This window comes from Ochlerotatus camptorhynchus, unplaced genomic scaffold (genome assembly GCF_037179485.1).
Source record: "Ochlerotatus camptorhynchus isolate MF236.1 unplaced genomic scaffold, CSIRO-AGI_Acam_v1.1 ptg000085l, whole genome shotgun sequence".
Taxonomy (NCBI): domain Eukaryota; kingdom Metazoa; phylum Arthropoda; class Insecta; order Diptera; family Culicidae; genus Ochlerotatus; species Ochlerotatus camptorhynchus.
The window spans coordinates 5,687,811-5,701,260 of record NW_027040575.1 but is presented as its reverse complement, the minus strand read 5'-3'; the positions used below and the strand labels follow the sequence as shown (position 1 = coordinate 5,701,260).

Here is a 13,450-nt window from a genome sequence, read left to right as displayed (position 1 = left end):
CAAGAATAATAAAATAATTATCAAGCTAAAATTAAACGATCCATAAAATATTATGAGAAGTGCGTAACATAATAAGAAATACAATGAGATATGCATTCCCCAGAATGTACCATTCTCTAGAAAACATGATGAAATTAGTAATTTATCACTTTTTTTTGGTCATTTGATATTATACTTCAGTTTGATATTACAGAACAGGCGTCCATAAATAAACAGGTTCGCAAGTATCTTGCATACTGAATATGAGATACATCTTCTGAATACCAATTTTCTCGATAAATTTTACATATTTGATTTAATAATGATGAATTTGATAATGATAATGATAATGATAATGATAAATTTTCATGATAAAACTCTCTGATTAGTTTCACTTTACTATTGATGATACACTACGTTTACTTTTATGGAACTATGTATTTATCAATTCCAAACCATTTTTATGCATAGAACGTTGAACTACCGATTACAAATTTATAACATTATTATCCCGAATGGGCATTACCCCGAATCCCTTGCGAAAAACTTTTGATTATATATTTTCCTTATATATTAAAAGAAGGGAGTATTCCCTTCTTTGTCGAATATCCAAAGAATTAATTATTTCCTTTTGTTATATTTTCAAAGAAGGGAAAACCCCTTGATCCATTAAGAAGTTTTTCTCTTCTTTTTATATACGCGAAAGAAGATTCCAGGAGTGACTATAATAAACAAAAATAGTCAATCTAATACATGTCATACTTTTCTGGGGAATGGTACATTCTGGGGAATGGTTTTCTGGGGAATGGTTCATTCTAGGCAATGCTTTTCTGGGGAATGGTGCATTCTGGGGGCTGAGATTCTGGGGAATGGTTTTCTGGGGAATGGTTTTCGGGGGAATGGTTTTCTGGGGAATGTTATAGAATCCCCACCTGTTCACTATGCTCCTCTTACCCCTATCTGGTTTTGTAAACAATTGAACGTCGATTTGGCGTAACTGGTAGTTCGTCCAGGCATACGAACACCATTATCAGGTAGGGGGAAATTTCCCCATCTGATGGTAGTTTTAGCATTCGTAGGCGAGCTACCAGTTACGTCGATCAAATGCATTGTTTACAAAAGCAGATAAGCCCCTTCGAAAATTGAATAGAGACTTTATTTTTTAATTACAAGTAAAAGTTTAAGTGGTGAAACGAGGTAAAGGCAAAGTTTTTTTTTTTTATTTATTTAAAGTCGGTCTCTGTTTCGCAATCTAGTGCCAATCCGGATGTCATACGATAGATGGCAGAATTGGGTCTCTGTGGGCACATTCTCCACTTCGTAAAGAATCTTACCGTTAAAGCATTCCGTAGGAAGATGGGCGTGGCAACCAGGGCAGTGTCATTGTGGGCATCGTCTGATGGATTCCGTCTTTCAGGCGGTAAGATCTCTATTATTCACATATGTTCACACCATCAACGTCCTCTCAGCACCCCTATCTACATAGATGGGTCCGTTGTCCCGTTTAAAAAGACAGTCCGCGTGCTAGGGGTTCGTCTTCACCAGCACCTGACTTTTTCTGCACATTTCGACGATGTCAAAAGTGGTTGCAAAACTAGACTAAATCTTCTACGTTCTATCGCTGGACGTCACCATGACAATAACCGGTCCTCCCGACTCCGAGTTGCCAAGGCAATTCTCGAATCATGTCTTTTCTACGGCATCGAAATCATCTGTCTTGCCAGCAATCTTCTTATCTCAAAATTGCCCCCAAGTGCTGAGAAGCTGTCCGGATTTGCTACGGTCTTCTCCCGTCCACGTCTGACGTGGCCACCTGCATCGAAATCGGAATGTTACCGTTCCAACGACTGAACGCCGGCGCACAATAGATACGTTTTCGGGTTTTTTGACAGTTAGCCCATACATTATCTGTCAAAAAACCCGAAAACGTATCTATTGTGCGCCGGCCTTGACTACACAGACGTAAACGGCCAATAAGTTTCGCTGAGAAGACAGATGGCTCTGACGAAGAAGTTTTCCTCCTCAACGAGGCGAACCTACTTCTTTTTAAAACTGCTAATCTAGTGCTCCCCCCGGTGTCCAGGGTCCACAGGTGCGGAGCCAGGGGATGTCAAACCTGCCGTAATTGACTTGACAATTAAGAAGCAGTTTAAAGCAGGATACAACAAACTTACGATGGAAACTTACGATGGAAACTTACGATTTTAAATTGGCTCACTACTTGACTAGCCTATTGTCCCAAGCAAATCGATTAACGTATCCCTTCTAGCCGAAATTCTAGTACTACAAAATGTTTGTTTTGATTCGCTATGAAAGTTTGACAGATAAAATTGTTGTTTATTGTTTATTGTTGTTTATTGAAAAATTCAACTGACAATTATTGTCTAAATGAATAAAACTTAAACTAAATAGTTACGGTCAACGGTACGGAAAAGGCCAAGTAGCCGGTGGCAAGTTCGTTGGGTCACGCCAGTTGAGGAAACGAAGAGCATATCTCACAAACTTGCGTTGAACGGATTCAATTCTAGTGATCCAGCTAGCATGGAAAGGGCACCAAACAACTGAACTTGACTCTAATAAGGATCGCACAAGCGAGCAGTAAAGTGAACTAAGGCATAGCGGGTCATGAAACTCGTCGGCAATTTTGAAAATAAAGCCCAATTCAGTGCCAACATTTCAAAGGGGCGTAATTGCATTTGTAAACAATGGCTTTAGCCGTCGATTTCTCGCGAATAAAAGCTCACTCATGAAAAATAATGACACCAGCAGGTAGAGGAATGTTTCCTCTAGCAACTAGCATTGTAATTCGCGAGAAATTGACGGCTAAAGTCATTGTTTACAAAAGCAATTACGCCCCTTTGAAATGTTGGCACTGAATTGTCGATTAGCTCTGGGATTCCTTTTCTTTCCTTTATTTAACGTCGGTCTCTGTTCCGCAATCTACTGCCAATCACCGACGGACATCGATTTCCATCCATTGACGGCAATCGAATGTGCAGGAAGGCAGCTTCCACACCTGCGTAGGATATCGCACCCATTCAACACACATGGGCCGGGACCAACGGCTTTACTTCCCTTCCGAAGGAAGACGTGACCAGAGATTTTTATACCTCAGAAAAATCCCACCGACCTCGGCTGGGCTTGAACCCATACCCATCGGGGTGTTAGAAAGCAGTCACGCTTACCACTACACCACCAGCGCCGGCTAGCTCTGGAGATGATGTCATAGTATTGGATTCTGAAAGCACAAACGAAGTGACAGACGCTCCGAAAACTTTGGTGACTAACCTGCTATTGCAATTTTTCAGTGTACCACATGGCAACACCACTACCACTGGATTGTACCACATGGCAACACTACTACTGGATTGCACTAGCATTTTCACCAAATGTACTAGAATGTTTTGGTTCTATCTCTTTCACTCTACTCAAAACTGGAATGCATAAAAAAATGACAAAATGATATACACTCTTTGCACATTGTCAAAGAATCATTGTACACAAAATCAACTTAGTGCAAAACCAAAACAAAAATACTATCCCATCTGGTGGATGATGGCACAAGCTTCTAAGAAAATTCTATTAAGTGAACCGCATTATTTTAATTGATTTCTTCGCCAGTAAGTCGTCTGTCACTTAGTTTGTGCTGAAAGTGAGTCTGCCGTCCAAGGTAACGCCGAGATCCTTTATGTGCTCTACACGAGCAAGACAGCGTCCGTAGAGAACAAAGTCAAACATGATTGGTTCGATTTTTCGGTGAAAGGAAATAATGTTACATTTTTCTATGCTTAGATTCATCCAATTTCTTGAGCACCAGTCAGCAAAAATACCTAACGTATTCTGGAGATCCCAGCAGTTCGAGAGGCTTTTAATAATTTTGTAGATTTTTGTATCGTCTGCATAGAAAACGCGGCATCCTGATGGTATCAGCAAGGCGACGTCGTTTAAAAAGATCGAAAATAGTAGCGGTCCTAGGTTACTGCCTTGCGGAACTCCCGAGTTGTTTGAGAAAACATCCGATTCCGACGCGCCAATCTTGACATGTACATAGCGATTCACCAAGTAAGATCTGAACCAATCCACAGCAGTTGATGAGATGCCAAGTATCTCCAGCTTGGCCAGCAAGATATTATGGTCCACCGTGTCAAATGCAGCTTTTAGATCCATATACGCAGCATCGATTTGCCATCCTGAATCCATGCATAGCAGACAGTTAGAAGTGAATTGCACCAGGTTCGTGAACACGGAGCGCTTCGGGTAGAAACCGTGTTGTTCTGTATCGATATAATTTTTGCAGCGTGCGATCAGAGCACCATTTATGATAATCTCGAACAGTTTTGAACAGGCACACGGGAGGTGATTCCACGATAATTTATGACATTCCGTTTATCTCCTTTTTTGTACACTGGGAACAGATAAGAAAGTTTCCAGTGGCAGGGGAACTCACATTACTGTGTCGAGAGATTGAATAGCCTCGCAAGTGGAAGGCCGAGATTGGCTATGCCGTTGCGACTATCACCATGTCTTCTGAAATGCGCGGAATAACGAAACTAAACACATCACGTGGCATCCCAACAGTAGCATCCAGCACTTGTGTTGGCGAAGCGGAGAAATCGTGGAACACTTGCTTGAAATGACGAGCAAACAAGTCGCATTTTTCTCTTTCGCTATTAGTCGAGTTATTCTCGAGAAACATGGAACAAGGCAACCTGGATTCCTTCCGTTTGAAGTTGACAAACGACCAAAAACTTTTCGGATTCGTGCGAAGGTTCGCTTCCGTGTGTCTCACGTGTCGATTATAGAGAAAACGATTGTAATTTCGATAACTACGACTCGCAAAATTGAACAGTCGTTTGTAGTACAGAGAGCGAGAGTTACAATACTTTCGGAGGGCGGCAGAGCGTTGACGTTTTAGCACGCGCAGGTGTGGGTTAGACCATGCAGGAGGACGTCGAGCTGGGACAATGCGGAAAATAGCATCTTCCAGTGCAGCACTGAAAAAATCCAAATCACGCTAGCGGCTGTTTCGATAAATTGCAAATCAATTTCCGCAAGCGCATTGTTCAATGCAACATAATCGGCCCGCCGAAAGTCCAAAGAGTAGCAATCAGATGACAGCGTAAAAAGAATCGGCGTAAGTAAACTAAATGACACGACGAGAGCGGGATGATCGGCATCTAGATCAATCAGTGGCTCGACCGGCAAGGAAACAGAAGTGCCCGGTAGTGCTGAATCATTTTCCAGGACAAGATCTAGCAAACGTCCATTTCGGTTCGGAAAAGTATTCACTTGTGTGAACCCGTAAAAGTTAAAATCGTCCAAAAGAGTACAGCAAGCAACCGGCATATGCGAAAGCAGTGGATCAATTAATGGTGTGCCACTGTCTGTAAAGCGCCACTGCAGACCAGCTTGATTGTAGTCACCAAATACGAAAGTGGGAGAGCAGGGACTTAATTGTGACGACATTGAGCCTAACGATTCCACATGCTCGCGGATGATCGTGCAGTCGTTTTTGCGGTCGGGAGGCAGGTAGATTGCGCCTACACTAAGCTTGCTTTGTGGAAGTTCTATGACAATCCACAGCTGTTCCAGTTGACTGGAAATGGGTGACGTACTTACGTAGCTGGCTAGTCTCGTAGATACTGCGATCAGGACTCCGCCACCGCGCGATTTTTGACTGTTTAGGGCAGACCGGTCAGTTCTGAAGACGGAATAGAGTGACCCGAAAAGTTGCGATGAGCAAATTCGGTCACGTTTCCGTCAGCACAATCAAATGAGGGGTTCGTGGATTTTCCTATGTTTCGAGGGGTGCATCGATTAGCTTGGGACCGAAGATAGTACCAGAGCTGAGCCAAAAAGTTGAGCACGTTTCTTCGGGACCTTCTGGTCTTAGAGTTACCTCTATTATACAACTCCCCCGTGCTAGTGAAATCGGTAACAGAGCTTCAACGAACCGTATACAACGGCCATACAATCCGATATTCCGACGGCTCCGCAGCTTACGGGGGTGTCGGTATAGGAATTACGGATCAGTACTCCAAATTTTCGGTGGAGGCTGCCGCTGCATTCATCGCTGCCACCAATCGCGGTTTTCACGGACTCTCGATCGAAGCCATCGGATCAGATGTTTCCAAGCATCCCTGGATCCGGCTGATTGGCTTCGCTCTGATGGAAGACCAATGCAGAACCTTGACAAAATGGTTAATTAGTAAAATCGATCGACAAATAAAAAAGTGGCCTGGGGTCAAATTGCCCCCAAGGTACAAACAAAGGGTTAAATGTGCAGACGCAAAGCTTAAGAGTGGCGTTAATTTCTTATCGCTCAAGTTTTCGAAAAGTGGAAGGGGTCTGATTTAGCTCAACTCAGTCCTACCTCCTGCCGTGGAGGAGGACATTAGGTTGCTTGAAGCGATTGCCTTAGGATCGAGTTCAGTAGAGTACAATTATCCATTTGGCGAAGATTCAACGATCTGTAGTCCAAACAATAAATTTGGAAGGTTAGGTTAATCAATTCGATTTCAAGCAGCGTTTTAAACAATGTTCTGTAAATAAACAAGTCGCTCAGTATTTAAACGATGAACTTTTCATAAGTTCTGATTTCTAAACCATCAGTTTGTCGATATCATGTTTCATGGTTTTTTACGTCGATATTTTCGATTAAAAGTGATGTAGGGTTACGGTATGTAATGTGGGTCTAGTCCTTTCATTCGGCCTATCACGCAAATAAATAATTAATTAAGGAATATTACACAAAAAATAAGGAAAATATTGATCACTGATGGTTGATAAATGTGTACCACACACAAATCAATTTATATCACAACATTTCAATACATTTTCAGCTCTCGTAAGTAATAAAACTGGTTGAGAATATCACAATGTTCGGAGTTTTTAGCCGCCATGACTTATAAGGTTAAGATGGGAAGGTTGACTGACGATCATCAAATGGCCTGATTATGGCATTTATTGATTGGAATTACCTGATAATACACACTAGACGTAAAACTTACAGTTGCTGTTTGAATATTTTATGTTTATTTTAATTGTTTAACAACGTTTTCACAAGTAAAACATGGACCCAACTTTAGGGACACATTTCTTTTCTATGTTCCTAACTATGGCCCATGAAATTCATTTGACAGCATATAGCAATAAGAGTAACGTCAACAATGTTGTTTTGCATTTGGATGATAAGGAACGAACAGGAAGGGAGATTTTTTCTGCCAAACCTGTATAATGAACATCACAATGTTCTGATTTAGATATTCTGCGGTCAAAAGACGATAAGCGAAATTTTTAATTTTTAATTTTTAAATTGAGTGATTTAATGTAGTTTTCGTAAAATTTTCTCTAAGAAATGTTTTGAGGAATGAAGAGCATTAAGTTAACAGTGATAGTGATAAAAAAAAATACATCAGAAAACGTTACCAAGAGCGTTTTTTTGAGGATCAAACAAGATAGGACGAAGTTGCATCCATAAATAGACCCAATTTGGGGACAATAGACCCATATTACATACATTTCCCTCGTGAGTTATTGTCTTAAAAAAAGTAAGTTTTTCAACTTTTCGTGGTTTCTGATAGCAAACGACATGATAAGCATATCTAAGCATACCATTTAGCAGTAGAATATCGTTTGCAGGTAAATTCATTGATGAGTTATGATTAAAAACGTAATCGATGGCTGCATATTAGACCGAGGTTAGGGACGTATACCCATGGTTTTTTACGTCGATATTTTCGATTAAAAGTGATGTATTACCACCCCTCTCCTCGGCTAACGGATTTCGGATGACCCAATGAATCACTCACTCAGTATGTTTAATCATTTCTTTTTATTTTGCACCAGCTTTTTTTCAGTGAAACTGATCGTATTTACAGCGTTTATCTGCTCCTTGTTGTTTCTTTATCGATTTGTGCCTCCAATAATCTTCCTTCATTTTGCACTCCATTTTGCATAATTTCCAACATTTACCGTGAACAACATTCCATTAGTTTGCCTTACTTCATTCATCCCGAAATCTAGGATCATAATTCTTTGAGAAGCAGTGTCAGTTATGCAATTCTGGTTTTCACTCAAGTGCAATCTGGCTCGATTATTAAATAACACATTATGCAATTTGAAAACTGCTTTCATTCTTCAGCATCCTTTAAGGAGCTGAAAATTTCTGCATATCATGAATAACGATATAATAATGACAAAACAAATGTTTTTAAACGAAATATGTAAGTTGTACACAACTTTGTAGCAGTTGGCCTTTCTGCTTTGTCCTAGAGTAGGCTACGCACATTTTTTTTCAATTATTATTACAGCCTCTGTGCGTACAGTTATCTCAGGAACACTTTTAGGCTCATCATCTGTGTAGTAGAACGTAGAGATATGTTTTCAAAATGTAATCTTTCCCTTAAAACAATCTTCCTACCTTTTAAGTTTACTTTTCCTTATTATGTAGTTACATTAATTCGTTTCTTTTTGTTCGTTCTACAAGAAGAACTTAGCTTTGTATCGGTAATACTTCTCATACTCAATTTTGTTTATAAATTTGCCTATTGATTGCAATAGCTTATTCAATGTGTATCTTCTTGTTGGTGACAATATGTACAGTGCGAGAATCGAAATAAATTAACAACTTTATCACTTAAATGCTACGAGATAAACAATGGTTCGTTCTTATCTTTGATTTTAGGGAATTACATTACCAGTATTTGTAATATTTATTTCGACTAGACTATGTATACAAAGTTTTTTTTTATCTTTCCGTGTGTGTTTCTGCAGGCCTGATTTATAGTTTGTTTGAATGCTTCATGAACTGATGTTGTTGTGGAGTTTGGAGTACATATTTTCCCTAGTTATTTTGATGAAATTGGGTCCGATCTGTCAAGAGATCATTCTAGTTTTTAAATCTTCAAAATATTTCCAAATAATATTACTTTTGGTCCATTGATATACTTCGCAGTCTGACCTGAAGCATATAACAGTGAAACCTAAATTTTACATGAACACATTTAAATTTTTAAATTCGTATTTCAGTGCCAACATTTCAAAGGGGCGTAATTGTGTTTGTCAACAATGGCTAGAGCCGTCAATTTATCGCGAATAAAAGCTCACTCATGAAAAATAATAACACCATCAGGTAGAGGAATGTTTCGTCTACCAGCAAGCATTGTTATTTTGGAGAGGTAAGATTTCATTCGCGAGAAATCAACGGCTAAAGCCATTGTTTACAAAAGCAATTACGCCCTTTTGAAATGTTGGCACTGATTTCTTTGTTCGTTGAAATATGAATAAATCTCAGTTGACCTTTGCACTTTGACCACTTCGTTTTCAATGTGAAGTAACACTCGGCCTCGGCTTGCAAAAAAAAAATGCAAGCGAGTCTCAATGATTTTCTTTTCCCAAGGTCGAAAAATTTAAAAATTGACAGATACTCCTAAAACATAAATCATATTTTTGTAGAGACGAACCAGCCAACGACTGAAAGTCTCTATAATAAAGAAATCAATCAATCAATCATGTTTTTAAGAAGACCTGTTAGTCTTCATTCCTTTATTTAACGTCGGTCTCTGTTCCGCAATCTAGTGCCAGCCAATCAACGGCGGACATCGATTGCCATCCATTGACGGCAATCGAATGTGCAGGAAGGCAGCTTCCACACCTGCGTAAGATATTGCACCCATTCAAACACACATGAGCCGGTACCAACGGCTTTACTTCCCTTCCGAAGGAAGACGTGACCAGAGATTTTTATACCTCAGAAAAATCGCACCGACCTCGGCTGGGATTGAACCCAGACCCACCGGTGCCGGCACCTGATAGTCTACAGTAATAGTTTTAAAAGAATCCATCAATTTGAAAACTTCAAAAATGAATTTCGAAATGTGTTTTAGGTTTCAAAATTCACCGAATGTGGAAAATTTGAAATTTGTTTATAACAATTTAATAGAATTCACCCATCTTATGTTCTGCTTTATTTTCATTTTAGAGGAGGTAAAACAATACCTGACTCCAAATTCGACTGGGGAATTTTTTAAATAGCTAAGATTCTGATTCCGGTTCCAAATCACTAGGATTTTGATTTATAATTACTAGAAACATCTCTTGCGCTTACAGCTTTTACAGTGCCAGAGGATTCCACGAATGAAACAAACCTATCGACATCGTGTAGAAACTACTGTTCTGACGTGCAGGGATGGATCGCTCTTTTGGGACTTTTTCATTACTTTTTAGTATAGAATGCTTAAGTTACATTCAATTGAATTTTCAGTCAACCCATCTCCCTATCAAAATTCAAAATTCACACAACGTAGAGACACACTCTGTGTGTGTACTAACAAAGCACTCTCGAGTGAACCTTTAGTGTGGCTCTACGGTGCGAAAATTTTGCATTTTGATAGTGAGATAGCGTTAAACTATCGATTTTACGATGGGATAACTGAAAATTCAACTGGATTTTACTTTAGCATTACATAATAAAAAGTAATGAAAAAGCCCCAAAAGAGCGATCCATCACAGCCGACGTGGATCAATAGCTATACCAAAAAGGAACCATCAACATCACTTCAGAAACACGTCATTCAACTTGCACGGTATTGAACGAATGATAATAAACCATATCCCACTAGCAGTGGCCGCGACTAAATGGCCTCGCAGAATCAGGGTACTGGCCGTCATTGAGTGGCTGGAGTCTCGAAGGTTTCCGAATCGGGGCTCCCATAGCCGCTAGAGCCATCATCTCGGTGAGGGCCAAGATTGCTAGGATGATGCTGTTGCTGGGCAGGATTCTGGAGATGACTCCCACCAGCCGATTGCTGGGATTGCTGTGGCGATGGTTGGGGAGGCTGAGAATGGTGTTGCGTCGCGTGATTCGATGATACTGGTGGGTGCTGTTGATGTTGGGGTCCTTGCTGTTGCTGCTGCTGTTGCTGTTGCTGTTGTTGCTGCTGTGTTAGACCAAGTTTGTCTGCTACGTATGCAGATCGATTAACGGTTGGCGGCATACGTCCACTGCCGACATTACCGATGAGATTTTCTCCGGCTGGCTGTAAGGGAAAACAGAGAAACGAGAAGAGAGCTTTAGATTAATTAATTGTGAAAAATGTCCCCAGTGGACATGGGCGTGAAAGCACACGGTTCACAGGGAAAAGGTTGGACTGCAGGATTTCTGATGCGAGGGCGAGCAGCAAACGAAGCATCAAGCAGAAAAAAGTTAAATATCTCTTTTTCGCAAAAAATTAATTAACTTTAGCTAATTAAACATCGCAGAGTAGGAAAGTTTTTGTTTTTTAATTTTCAACTCCTTTCGCTCTCAATGCAGCATGATGTCAGCCCGAGAGCCTTTCTTTTGGCGAGTGCTTCTTGTTTTTTTGTGTGCTCCTTCGAGTGCACCCCACTTGGTTTCATCTTGGGAAGGTCCACTCACTGTGTTGCCTTTATTTCTACATGATATGATGGAAAGCTGCATTGTACGTTTTGTTGCAGATTTCATCAGCTCGTCCAGAAAAGATGAATAATGAAAATTAGTTCTTCCAATTATACCCAAATCCTCCGAAAAGTATGAGGAAGCGACGAAGTTGGGAGTGAAATAGAAGCGTGAAAATCATATGTACGTAAAATTCTCTGTTGGTGTTTTATTATTTCGCTCATTCGCTCTCGCGATATGCGCGTACATGCCTCTCTTTCTCTCTAATTATAATTTTTTAATTATCTGGAAAAGATTAAAGATGCGGAGGCAAAGTTATTATCCTTTTTATAATTAATTTTCTTTTGTCCCAGGCTTGATATTTTCCTTGACTTGTAGTGACTGTGTTGCCTCGCGGAAGCCAGTTGACGGACTGTGCGTTGTTTTGCCAAGCAGAGGAAAAAAAGGTCTAATTAAATTCAACGGTATGCTGCGACTCTGCTGGTTCGTAGATTTCTTTCCTGGTCATTTATCATCCACGCATGTTTGTAGAGAGCCTGTGAAGCAAAGTTTATCGCTTTCTAAGCCTCCCAGACGTTGTCTCGAAATTAATACTATTTATATTCTTTTTAAGATTATTATTAATTTACGTATCGATTATGTAGGGTGCGGCACCATTTCAGTATACCCACTTCTCTTTGGCACCCTTCCCTTAAATCCGTCTTAACCGTACAGACCCGTACAATTTATTTTACAGCATTGGTTATTTAACTCGAGAGTAAAGAATTTGATGCATAAATGTTGGATGTAGCTGTTCGTCTTCATTGTTTTGTCGCGCATGACGGAAATGAGTCCATCCATTTCAAACAAAATTTCAGTAAAAAACAAAAAAGTTGAAGATTAGCGTTACGGGAAAACTTTCGCGTTTATATAGGGTAGAGAACTGCTTCGGCGCTCATTTCTGTCATATCGAGCAGAAACATCAAATATATCATACGTTTGGTAAGCTAATTTAGTTCAGAAGCTACCAAACAAGGTCTATAAGAACGCATACCTAGTATGAATGGTTACATCCTGGGTACTGGAGACTCAATTGATTTTATTGTGCAAGCACATTTTCTCAAGAAGCAAATTGTTTTGCTCTTCTTCAGTTGAATCCCGCCACACTGCTTTCGTCGTTGAGCTTTTTTCTTTTTGCCTTTGAGCTTACAATCAATAATGAGTTATGAAACAAGTACGATTAATTTTTATGAGATGACAATACTTGACGATAGATAAGAAGAGTGACTATAATGCTGTCCAGACTGGAGAGTTATAACATGTTATAACGGTTGTCAAATAATTGCAACACAGAAACCACCATAAAGATAGCGCTTTAACATGTTATAACTCTGTAGTCTGAACGTACTATATATCTGTGGCTTCTGAATGTTTGGTTCCCGTTTGTCAGATCACACTGGTACCCAACCTGGTTTATACAAGGTGTGGAGATCTAGCCCTGACGTATGTGTTGGTAGAGGGAAAAATGTCATAACACTCTAAAGCAAATTTGTGAAATAAGAAGTAAACCAAATCCTAGATATTTTTACATGATGATTTTACTTGATTATATTATTTTGTAAAGTCGCCGGGAAATATCAGCTGGCGATTTGTTTTTTTTTTTATCATAACTCCTTACTTGAAAACAGGCAAAAACTCACAAACAGGCTGCTTTTTCATGGTATACAGTGTGATAATTCAATAATCAATATATTATCTCAACATTTAGTGATACAACATTCATAAATTTTGGTAACATACATAAATTCTATAATCCATATTAAATTTCCCATGCAAGCGCCGATCGAAACAAACGTTATGACGTCACTACAAGCAAAGATGAATACTAAGATGAAACTGTCGGAAGAAAAACTTTCAATTTTAGTGTACTCTTTCACGGTCCCTTTCATCCAATGAATACCCCCCGTATTCAAAGTAATTTGGTGGTTTTGCTGCTCCCTCAGTAGAGATGAAATTTTGCGCTCATTTTTATCAAAACAAACACACCAAAACTAGAGATGTCCCATTTTTTAA

The 13,450-nt window shown here is 39.7% G+C and overlaps 1 protein-coding gene across 2 annotated transcripts in view; it reads right to left on the bottom strand.

The window, feature by feature from the left end:
• Window positions 1-8,158: 8,158 nt before the first annotated feature.
• The window catches only part of LOC135698388 (LIM/homeobox protein Lhx8-like), a 295,919-nt gene continuing 290,627 nt past the window's right edge, over window positions 8,159-13,450 (bottom strand). For both annotated transcript variants that reach the window (XM_065218352.1, XM_065218353.1), the window contains exon 6: window positions 8,159-11,018. In XM_065218352.1, coding sequence (XP_065074424.1) covers window positions 10,647-11,018 — 372 coding nt within the window. In that variant the 3' untranslated portion in view covers window positions 8,159-10,646. The remainder of the gene's footprint in view (window positions 11,019-13,450) is intronic.